Source organism: Macaca thibetana, chromosome 8 (genome assembly GCF_024542745.1).
Source record: "Macaca thibetana thibetana isolate TM-01 chromosome 8, ASM2454274v1, whole genome shotgun sequence".
In the NCBI taxonomy this organism is placed as follows: domain Eukaryota; kingdom Metazoa; phylum Chordata; class Mammalia; order Primates; family Cercopithecidae; genus Macaca; species Macaca thibetana.
The window spans coordinates 40,761,300-40,773,533 of record NC_065585.1 but is presented as its reverse complement, the minus strand read 5'-3'; the positions used below and the strand labels follow the sequence as shown (position 1 = coordinate 40,773,533).

The window sequence follows — 12,234 nt, the reverse complement described above, 5'->3', positions numbered from 1 at the left end:
TTCAGGTGCAGCTCACTGTCCTTTCTCTGTGTGCTCAAAACAAATCACAATTGGGTAAACTGAATTTCTACTACCCTTTGTTAAATGTACAAATATACTCCTAAGTGAGTATGTTGGGGGCAGATGCACCTGCAAGGAGAGCATAATCACCCCAATTTTATTCCCTGTTTTAAAAATCCTGCTTGACCTAGTTACCCAGGAGAAGAAATCTAATCTTAGCTTCTCTGCACACACAGAAGGATCATACCATAGACTAGGAAGCGTAGGGGAAGGAAGGTATTAACGTAGCATCTTTCAGCCATGCTGATTCCATTTAATTCCCTCAAATCCCACATTCATCATTGTGATTGGATAATTTGCCTTGGACTTATTTTAAACTTGAGCATCTAATTTGATTAGGTGGGATTTTCTGAGACTAGATTTCCAAAAGTTGCTGAAGAGACATGGCCAGGAACTCATGCTCTCAAATGAAAACCAACCTCCTAGAATCTCAATCCCACTATATAGAAGGAGACACAAATAAATCAGATAAGATATAAAATGAAGATCTCAATGTTTATTAATTACAATAAAAAGTAAAATCACAGAGCTTTTTTAAAACTAATGTAACCATTTTCTTAAAAAAAGAAACTATTTAAACAAGAAAATGATTTTTAAAAATTCTAAGTAAGAAATCTAGTACAAGCAAAGATGACATTTTAAAGTATCATCAATGAATTTCCACACAGCCTTTCCATCACAACAATATACATTTATACCTTCAATCTTATGCAGCAACAAAGACACAGTGAGAAAGACAGCAATTGCTTCTGAAAGAAAATCAAAGAAGTCTAGAGCGGTGATTTTTTTCTAAAGGATCCCAGGGAGTCGAATAAGGCCTGCTTCTCCATGGGTTGACAACGTTTGGCTGTGAAAGGAATGGCAGCCTCCTTTCCTCTGATTTTACCTTTGAAGAGAATGAAAGGAACTCACTGTAACATTCTCCCTCACAAAGAGATGCAGAATTCAAACCGAGCCCCCAAGAAATGCTATAATCAAAGTAAACACTAATCCTGCTCCTATAAATGTCATTAATAGCATGTTATAGCATTCAATCGCATTTCTTTCTCTTACTAATCTTTCCCTGAATTTTTAACAAAATCATCTTGGATTAGAAGAATAATTCTGGTAGTCTGAAAATGACAAAAAGGTTGAGACCTTGGGCTAGATAGTCTTGTTAAACACACACCGTTCAATAATGAAAGTCATGGCATGTAGCACAGAGGGCTTTGCCATTCAAGCCCTCATTATCCAAATCCCTGCAGGAACAGGATTTATGCAGGGAACAAGAGGTTGTCAAAATGTGAAAAGGTGCAGTGCTTCAGTATGTAGAAAGCCAGACCGTTGTCAAACTGTGCCTCTCATTAACACAAATGTCTAACCAGGTCCATTAGGTCAACCTCTGGGGTTAAGTCTTGTGCAGATGGCCACATGTTGAAATGTCTGAAAACATATCACACATAAAAAAAAAAAAATTAAGAGTCTAGCAAAATTGCAAAACTGGCAAAATATGTAGATTTCATGAAGTCAGTGGAAGTGATATTAGGGAGATGCTAAAATTACAGCAAAGCCACTGTTAAATGGGGATCTGAGAGAGCAGGACCAGAAGACAATTGAAGAAAGAAAATTGACAAGGATGATGATACTAGACACTTCAGAAAAGAAAGATCAGCCTGTCAAAAGACAGAGAAAACTGATGAAGTGCTCGAATACTTTTGCAAAAATGACTGCATCTGTAATATTATTTCCAGAACTAATTGTGAAATAATCAGATACTATCGAAGAATTTTCCTGGAGGATTATACCCCCTAAAGCAACATTTTATTCATTTTTCATTTATTCTAAATTGTAGAATACCGTTGTATTTACAATATGAAGATTTGTTTCACCAGATAAGGTCCTAATCCATTTGTAAATTTTGACCATGAAATTGTACTCCCTGTCTTAAGTAGTTCCCTCTGTATGTTATCAGCCTCCTTACTGCATCTTGCTCATAGTTGATTCCCCAAGGCTGTATTGAATGTTTCCTAACATCTCAAAGAATGACTCTCTAGCAAGCCCAAGGCCTACTACAATCTGGAAGCCTTATCTAAATGCTCTGCTTTGATCAGTCGTCCCTGGGCTCAATTGTCCTTGAGTCTTAGATCACTGTGAAGCATCTGACCTTGGTCTCTTCAACTCTTATGAGGAGAGATGCTAATTTCTTATGCTCTCACGCAGGAAGACTTTTCTTGTCCACAGTCCCTTACCGACAGCACACACTTCAGGGGTGGGCCTGTTTCCTGGTCCCCACTGTGGCATCTTCTTTTGTCACTCTGGATTTCAGTGTGGCGACTTCTCCCTTATAGGGTGCACGCTCCACAGGGGTAGGTGTGCAAGTCTGAAAGAGAACATTTCATTTCTCTTTTGTGGTTTATTTTCTTGAGTTCAAAGTTAAGTGTAGCTCCCTTTAATAATTGTGAGAGCAAAAAAACCATCTTGTAAATTTATCACATGCCTCCCCATCCCCTTGGCCTTTCAAAGAAATTCCTGGCAACCTTGAGAATCTGGATAGTCCCACTTTTTGTGGGTACTAATCTGCAACAGACAGAGGCCCAGGGACACTCACTGGGGCCTCTGCCATATCCTCATGCCCTTCTGAGTCCCACAACTGTCTCCTACTGTCCTTTCCAACATCCGACCTTTTCTTCTAGCTCCAATCCTACTTGCCTGAGTTTGCAGTGCTTCTTTGTACCTCTCCTAACACTCAGAGCAGTTGCTTCAGGTTCTAGCAATTGTGTGTGCTTTCCCCTTTCCTGACTGTCTCTGTGCATTATGAATTGTCCACAGAATCTCACCTGGTTGGTGACCGACTATGCAGCAGAACCCTCTGCTGGATTCAGCTAGAGCTGTCAGTGCTTGAGCAGAGTTTTGAAATCACACACACACACACACACACACACACAAACACACACACACACACACAGAGATAACAAATTACTGTGGGTCTCATCTTGACCACCAAAACTAATACATTGTAGTGATCAACAGTGTGACCTTTGAAGTGAGACAGATCTCAGTTAGAATTCTCCATTTGCCATTTACTACCTGTAGGAAACTGACAAGTTAATTAATGCCTCCAGGCCCTACTTCCTCATCAATGAAATGGGGGAAATAAACCTATCTCTCAGATAGCTGAGAATTTCCAGAGCCAAGCATTTTCTTCATTCATTCCGCAGATATTCACTGAGCTCACACAGCCCCAGAGAGTATGCCAAACACCAAGGATCCAACACAGAACAAGGCCCGCAGCCCCTGCAGCCACAGAACTTGAAGCCCAGCACCAGGTGGGCAACTGAGTGCTCAGGAAATGGGGGAACTCCTGCCCTTCCCTCAACAGGCTGCCCACTTTCTGTATCTGTCTAAATGCTTTGCTGGACTTCCATTTTGGCTCACTATCTACTCAGTCCTTGATCCCTGTCGTCATCTTGAGGAACACAGACACCAGGAAATGAAGCGCCACCCTCCCGTTTCTACCACCTTGGAGCACCACATCTGAAACCTTAAACTCACCTAATACCCCACTCTCTGGCCTCCTCCTTTCCTCCTGAAAGGGAGGAAAGGGCATCCTCCCTTTCAGGTCCTTGGTCCCTGTTTTTTTTTTGTTTCTTTTTTCCTCTCCTGGCTTTACTTTCCAAGCCAGACTGCGTGAATATCACTTAAACCTGGGGTGACTGTACAATTTATCATCCAAAGTAGGACACTTCTGAACATGAAAAGGGCACTAAACATAATTAACATAAGTATAATCCAGGCCCATCCGAGCAAAACAAGATTTATGTCCTTCTTTCAGCTCGTTCCTGCCTATCACCTAGAGGGCTTGCCTCCTCTATGCTCCTCTTCGCATTCATACTCAGCAAAGCCTACGGCATTCAAAGCCTATTGATTTCAGTTCAATCTTCAGGCTCTTCTGCAGTGAGCGCCTCTGGAGCATGTGACCTAAGTGAGCAGACTTTTGTGCTGCCTACTGTGTGCTGTATAGCCCTCCTCAGATCCCACTCCATCTCCCTTTTCCTACACTACTTCCTTGAACCTACACTACTTGGGATTTTCAGCTGTTCATTTTTTGTCTGTCCTGGACTCCTTCTTGGGAACTGACTGCCCATGCCGGTGACTCAGGTGGGGCCATCACACACAGGGCCTGTCCTCTTCACTCAGGGCTGGGTTTGCTCTACGGGCTGCTCCATCACCTAGAGGATGCTTCCCCAGAACCCAGCTTGCAGCCTCTGGGAACATGCACCACCCACTCCAGGCACATCAGAATCCTTCCTGGTAGCTCCTGGTCAGGGCCATGCTTTTGCATGGGCTAGGCTGCCGCTGTCACTGTTGTGTAATTATCTGACTTCTCTTTTATTACTCAGCTCAGCTAATCATCAGTCTAGGAACCTTTGGCCCTCTGTGCCCTATGCACTATCTTGCTTACCCCAGGTTTCTGGAATAATCTGTACACTTGTCAGTCTCCCCCAGCAGACAGAGGGCTGGTGTGCTACTCTCCTTCTCCATAACAAGCACTCAATAGATATGGGTAGAAGGGATTTTGGGGGAGGGAGGTATGAAGGGGGCTTCCCATCTAAGCCTGCTTTCTTCTTTTTGTGGTTTGGCCTGGCCTGGGCTGACTCAGTTTCTGTCATGCTCTTTTGTTGTGCTGCATCATTTATCTGTCCTCCAGGCTGTACTTTTCTTTTCTTTCTTTTTTTTTTTTTTTTCTGTTTTTGAGATAGAGTTTCACTCCATCACCCAAGCTGGAGCACAGTGGCATAATCTCGGCTCACTGCAAACTCCACCTCCTACGTGCACACGATTCTTATATCTCAGTCTCCCAGGTAGCTGGAATTACAGGTGCACACCACCATGGCCAGCTAATTTTTGTATTTTTAGTAGAGGCAGGGTTTCGCCACTTTGGCCAGGCTGGTCTTGATGACTTGACCTCAAGTCATCCACTTGCCTCAGTCTCCCAAAGTGCTGGGATTACAGGCGTGAGCCACTGAGCCTGGCCTGGGCTGTAATTTTTCTGTGGCCGGCTGCCTACAAATTGCTTTCTGGCTGTTCAGTCATGGAGCCAGTCATGTCTGGCTTGTCACCCTGGTCACGCTGACCATCACACGTCTCTGACCCGACTGGCCGGGTCTAACCTGCATACCGTCTCTCTCTTGCCTGCCTCTGAGGCTCTGGGTGGGCCAGGTCTGCTTTCCTCTCAGAACAGCCATGGATGGGAGCCACGCCTGCGTGCACGGCCACCTCCGAAACAAGCAGCCTCCTGTCAGGAGTCTTGTGCTGCCTCACACTCCACAGTCTTTCCCTTTGATAGATAAGTTGACAGAAATCAAAGACAACTTAAGTTCTAGTCTCAAGCCTCTCAGCCCTTTTAACCCTTTAATATTTGCTCATCCTTAGAAGTGGGTCACATAAGCTCTATGATGGCTAGATTCATGCCTTCTTCATCTTTGTGCTGTCTGTCGCTCCTGGCATTGTTCTCTGGGCATGTTTTAGGACATCACTAGATGTTCACTGTGACAAAATGGAAAAGTGATGGCACTCCTTCTGCAGAATCTGAAACTGTCACTGCTGTTAGTCAAAAGTTCAGCTGCACATTTGTTTTCTAAGTAGACTTAACCTCCAACTCTTAGCAATGCTTGTCTTATTCCTTCTCTCTAACGACAATGGAAAACCTCTGTCTGAAGTATGAACTGCCCAGCCTGACACAGACCCCAGCATATGGCAGAGCCATTGCTTAATGCATGTACTTGACACTAGCAGTCAGGGTCAAAATAAAGTGAGCCTCTTTCTCTGGCATCCTAGATGAGTATGGCGATAATAAAGACTCCATCCCTATTCTCCTGGCCAAAAGCATACCTAATTCTTAGAGGACATTTATGCAGCATAAAACACAGAGAAAAACCAGGATGAAGAAACAGAGTATTCTGGATTGAACAAAGACAGCAGGTTTCTCTTCTTGCCTTCTGGGACTCCATGTTCTCCTGATGGTCTTCCTGCCTCACTGGTCAGCCTTCTCAGGCTCCACTGATGTTTGCTCTTCTCTTCCACCTCTGAAGGTTGGTGGGCCCAGAGCTCTGTTGTAAGCCCACTTTCTTCTCTAATATAGTCTCCTTGGGGACCTTAGACTCACGGTTTTAAATCTATATGTTATGATTCCCAAATTTTATCTCCAGCTTTGATGTCTCTTGATCTCCAGACTCCTTTATCTCCAGACTCCTTTATCTCCTTTTTGCTCATTGGCGACAGCACAAAGAGGTGTAAAATTGTCTCAAACACAACTAGAATGTAAGCACCATGAACCACAGTTGAAACAAGTAGAATGTAAGCTCTTTGTGATCAGACTGGCTGTCTTATTAATGCCTATATCCTCAGGATCTGGAATAGTGGCTGGTGCTCCACAAACATTTGTTAAATGAAGGGAGATTTCTTGACTGTAGGACCTCTTGAAATTTTTGATGATATTGGGCAATTGTATCACCTGAGGGTAACATAATCTAAAATTATTTGACAGCTTTCTCAAGGAATACTTCAAGAGACTCAAGTCCTGAGAACACACCATTGGAAGGCTAATCTGATTATGGGGGTTTTTTTTCCCCCTAGTACATGCTGGTCAAGATTAGATGATCACACCTTGACAGCAATTCTTTCCATCTTGATGGTATCACAATCAAATAAAATGACTTGAGGGTAAAACCACGAGTGGCTGTTGCTGTGGTTTGAATGTTTGTCCCCTCTCAAACTCATGTTAAAATTGAATTGCGATTGTAACAGTATTAAGAGGTGAGACTTTTAATAGATGGTTAGGCCATGAGGACTCTGCCTTTATGAATGGATTAATGCTGTTATCTTGGGAGTGGATTCCTTATCAAATGACAAGTTTGGTCCCTTTGGCTCTCCCCCTTCTCCTCTCTTTGCCCTTCTGCCATGTGATGCCTTCCTCGGTGGGATGACACAGCAAGAAGGCCCTCTCTAGATGCCAGCTCCTCACTCTTGGACTTCACAGCCTCCTGAAATGTGAGCTAATAAATGTCTGTTCATTACAAATTAACCAGCCACAGATATTCTGTTATAGCAGCACGCACAAAATATAAGTAATACAGAAGACATAAGTGGCATCTTGCCTAGCAGGACATTGGTGGTTTACTTTGGTAAATGAGAATTGAACTTGAGTTCTCGGTATCTGATGATACTTGTCATTGTGACAAATTAATAGAGAGATGGAAATGATAATTATATAATTTGTGGTTCTATAAATAAACATTAATTCCAATTATCATTACACTTTCATAATTGCAGAAATGCTTTTTGGTTAGGTAAACAAGGAAAAACGAAGACATAAGTTGATAGTAAATTTAGTCATATTGGGCTCGGCATGATGTCTCACACCTCTAATCCCAGCACTTGGGAAGGCTGAGACGGGCTGATCACTTGAGGTCAGGAGTTCAAGACCAGCCTGGCCAACATGGTGAAACCCCGTCTCTACTAAAAATACAAAAATTATCCAGGTGTGGTGGCCTACGCCTGTAGTCCCAGCTACTCGGGAGGCTAAGGCAGGAGAATTTCTTGAACTCAGGAGGTGAAGACTGCAGTGAGCTGAGATCATGCCACTGCACTCTAGTCTGGGCAACCGAGTGAGACTCTGTCTAAAAAAAAAAAAAGAAAAGAGAAAGTTAATCATATTGACTGCTGAGGATGGAATGTGCTGGGATGCTAGATTTTCTTTTTTTTTTTTTTCTTTGAGAAAGAGCCTCACTCTGTTACTCAGGCTAGAGTACAGTGGTGCAATCTCAGCTCACTACAACCTCCACCTTCTGGGTTCATATGATTCTCCTGCCTCAGCCTCCCAAGAAGCTGGGATTACAGACATGCACCACCACTCCCGGCTAATTTCTGCATTTTTAGTTAGAGAGGGGGATTCACCATGTTGGCCAGGCTAGTCTTGAACTCCCGATCTCAGGTGATCCACCCACCTCAGCATCCCAAAGTGCTGGGATTACAGGCATGAGCCACCAGGCCCAGCTGGATGCTATATTTTCTGAAAATAGCAAGATCAACAGAGAAGAATCCCAAAGGTATTAATTATTGAATGCTGTTCATAGAGGCTAAGATACTAAAATATCAATAAAGACAACAGAACTTCCAAATACCAAACAGCAGATGCTGGGTCAACAGCAAACAGACCAAATAAACAGTGACTCCCTGAGAATGAAATCCACGCCTAGCCTGGTGAATTTACAGGGCGCTCGGTACACATTGAACTGAGCTACCCAGGGCTTTATGAATCACTAGTACATGAGGAAGCCCATAGGTGCGACCGGTGATCTATAACAATGAAAAGTGACATTTTGATGATGTTTACAACTTACCAAATATCTCAATTTAATCCTTAAAATATCCTGGCTGGAGTGGGAGAGGGAAAGATTTGAAGCAATAAATAAATAAATAAATAAATATGCTGTGAGCTACAAAGCTGGGCTGTCTCATTTCAGGGCTGGTTCCTCTGGTAAATTTGCCAGTTCAAGAGGAAGTGAACCCTCTGTGCAGAGGGGAGTCTGAGGGAGTGATATCCTGAGGATGGGGGAATGGGTGGCTATTTGTTTGAGTAGAGATAAACTTTATGGTTAGGATACTGCAGTGATACAGGTTAAAGAGATTGGCTTTGGAGGTAGACAAACCTGGATTTGAGTACCAACACTGTCACTTAGTAACTAGGTGAGCTCACTGAGCCTATATTTCTTAATCTAGAAAATAGGAATATCACTACTTACCTCCAAGGGTTGTTGTAAGAATTAAAGTGTGCTTGGAACAGAATTGTTGGTCAATAAATATTTACTAAACGAATGTTGACTGATTAGATAAAGCATGAAAAAGAGTACTTAGAAAGGGTCTTGTGTATAGTGATGTGCTGCTAAATATTAACAACTATCTCTACCTTCCCTTTTCCTCACCACCCTTCAAGTCCTAACTTAAGGCACCTGCCTATTTCTGTGGTGTAAATACTCCTTCCCTGGCTGATTTCAAGCTACCAAACTGACACCATTGAATGAAGAGATGGGCAGAGATGCATACATATGTCTCTTGTGTTACCTTGTATTGGTAGTAATTAATCTGAAGAAATTAGGATTATATGGAAAGTGATATGTCTTAAATTATTTTCTCTGAGCTACCACCTTGAGAAAGACATTGACAAATGGTTATTTCAGAAACGGAGAATACCCATCTCAAGGACCAAAGCAGCCATCCACTCAATTTTATCTTATCTACAAGGCAAATTATGCTTATCATTGCAAAGATACAACCCAGTTTAAAAGCTTTGGCAGCAGTATTCTGAAACCATATATTACTCCAAGCTATTCCTGTTTCTCTGTAAAATGCAATGTGACCCTGATTTTCCAGAAAAGGTTGGGGTTCCCTACCGCTGAAAAAAAAGAGATGACTTAACAAATGTCTATACTTTCACATTTTGTTGGAACTTATAATACTCTAAACACACAAAAATTCAAGAAACATAACCCATTTTAACTTAAAGAGCTATATATTTTGGTAAACAATTAATAATACGTAATTTTGCTCAGTCAGAATTATCTTGAACATCCAAGTTGCTGTTACATTTTCCCCTCCCTCTTTTCCTTTACTTTCCTTTCCTTAAACAACTTTTATATGAAGTTGAAATATATTCTATTATGTTATATTTATCAAATAAAATTTGATGCCTCATCTTCTGATTCAATATTTTCCCTTAGGATCAGCTGTCTACATTTTAAAATAAATAAATTAACAATTCCCCAAAGCTGTCAAATCAGATAAAAATGTCTTTTCTTTCCTTTGAAATTTCCCAAAAGATCCAGTAACAGTAATAGCTGAATGGTATGATGCTGACAAATTTTATTATTATGTAATAAAATCATAGATAAGAATCAAGCTGTCACAGATAATCCTACTATTTGAAATAAGGCAGGGACAATCTGCTGGGTAAATTTAGTTAAATTTCCTTCTATGCACCTCTGAAACTATAGCCTTTGCTCCTTCTGTTTGCAGTTTATTCATTTACCAGATGCCTGCTATGTACCAAGTACTGGCAAAAAAGAGTAAGATGCTGCTCTGAAGGAATTAACACTCTAGCCAGGAGACCAGCTGAGTTCAGGGACTGGCAAATGCTGATGTGACTCTGTACTGTGTGCTTTGGGAGTCCAGAATAGGAAGTGATTAATTTTCTTGGTAGGGATAACAGATAAGCAAAGAAATAGCATTGGCTATTCCCACTTGCCCTCAAACTCTTATCCTCACTCACAAAGAAATCTGAGTATTTGAAATGAAAACCAAAGCACAGACTTTGATAACCTCATGTGAGTTTAAAAATCTAGAGTTTTTATAATTCTTTTTCTTAACCTTTATGTGATATTTTTATCCTGTGAGTTGTCTTTGCCTAATGCCATAAGGAACCATCTCCAGACAGTTCCCAAAGCTCATTTAATTTTATCCATTTTATTTAATATCTTTTCCACACCAACATTTTTTTAATAAGGCATTTCTCTGTGATTTGGGTTTCATGACTATTTTCTTCCTTTTGTTTTTTTTGTCTCTACAGAGGTCCAGTGGTACAGTAGGAATCAAAAAGACCTTATCACAAATCCTGACTCTTAGGTTTACTTAATGCTTAACCTAGGGAGTTACTTAATCTTACTGAGACTCAGCTTTCTATTCTGTAAAATGGGAACAATAATACCTACCACTTGGCTTGTTGCATGGATTAAGTAAAATAATGAATATAAACCACTTAGTACAGAGCTTGGCAGATAGTGCTCAAAACAACACATGATAACTATCATGTATTGGTATTTTTAAAACAATGATGCACTAAAATGCCTAAAAATTTGATATTAGAAAAAAGTATTAAGAAACTAAAATAATTCACAGAATTGATAGTGAACTCATAAAAATTGCAGTTGGCATTAATTCTGCCAAAAAATCACAAAACAATTTGCAAAGGAGAACTGATGAAACCAGTGATTTGAGGACCTCTGCTGCCTCAAAACATTTTCTCTGCAAGAAGACTAAGGCAAAGTCAAGCATTTAAATATGGTCCATCAGGGTTCCCTGTTAGTCTAGCGCCCCTGCTGGAATCCACTGGAACTGATGCCAAGATTGGCTCTGCCTTGGATCCACTTCAGGTGTCACGTAATCTATCACCCAGTTCTATTGATTTTACTACTTTATGATATCCTAAATCCACCCTCTCTGTTCATCTCCTAGATTACTGCTATAGTCTCATGAATGCACCAGCTGCCATCAGTGCCTCCAACTTAGATTAATGTTTTCCTTCAGAGATTTTTTTCCAAAACAAATGCTGAGTAACTTATCCTTCATTACTTCATTCAACTCAATGTTTATAATTTACAGTATCTATTATTACTTAAGGATAAAGTTTTTGGAATCAGATAAGCAGGGTTTATGTCCTGGCCCTTCCATATACTTGCTTGTGTGACTTGGACAAATTTCTTAATTTCTTGAAGCTTCAGTTTTTTAACTTTTATTTTTTTTTAAGATGGAGTCTCACTCTGTCACCCAGGCTGGAGTGCAGTGGTGTGATCTTGGCTCACTGCAACCTCCACCTCCCAGGTTCAAGCTATTCTCGTGCCTCAGCCTTTGAAGTAGCTGGGACTACAGAAGTGCGCCACCACCCCTGGCTAATTTTTTGTATTTTTAGTAGAAATGGGGTTTTGCTATGTTGCCCAGACTGGTTTTGAACTACTGAGCTCAGGCAATCCATTTGCCTCAGCCTCCAAAACTGCTAGGATTACAGGTGTGAACCACCATGCCTGTCCAGTTCTTTAATTTTAAGTGAAAAAAATACCTCCCTCCCTCCCAGGGTTATTGTGGTGACAGAGACCTTAGCAGTGTGTCTTGCATTCAGTAAGCACTCACTAAATGTTAGTGCTGCTGTTATTTATCACATACATCTTCAGAAACACCTAGGATCCTAGGATTCTTATAGTTACCACCTACTTGTCACCCATTAGTGTTAACATTTATAAACTAACTCCCCAGAAATATTAACTGTAACGTTAAACCATCTATTTTGACTGAGCATATAAATACAGAATAAAAAGAGCTATAGCATTTCTGATAATTTAAAGCACGTGAGAACATTTGTTTACC

At 41.1% G+C, this 12,234-nt stretch overlaps 1 protein-coding gene across 1 annotated transcript in view; it reads right to left on the bottom strand.

Annotated features, from left to right (window-relative positions):
* Window positions 1-536: 536 nt before the first annotated feature.
* The window catches only part of DPYS (dihydropyrimidinase), an 87,430-nt gene continuing 75,732 nt past the window's right edge, over window positions 537-12,234 (bottom strand). Inside the window, exons 9-10 of the mRNA XM_050800697.1 lie at window positions 2,289-2,419; window positions 537-946 (exon numbers count right to left, since the gene is read on the bottom strand). Coding sequence (XP_050656654.1) covers window positions 2,303-2,419 — 117 coding nt within the window. The 3' untranslated portion in view covers window positions 537-946; window positions 2,289-2,302. The remainder of the gene's footprint in view (window positions 947-2,288; window positions 2,420-12,234) is intronic.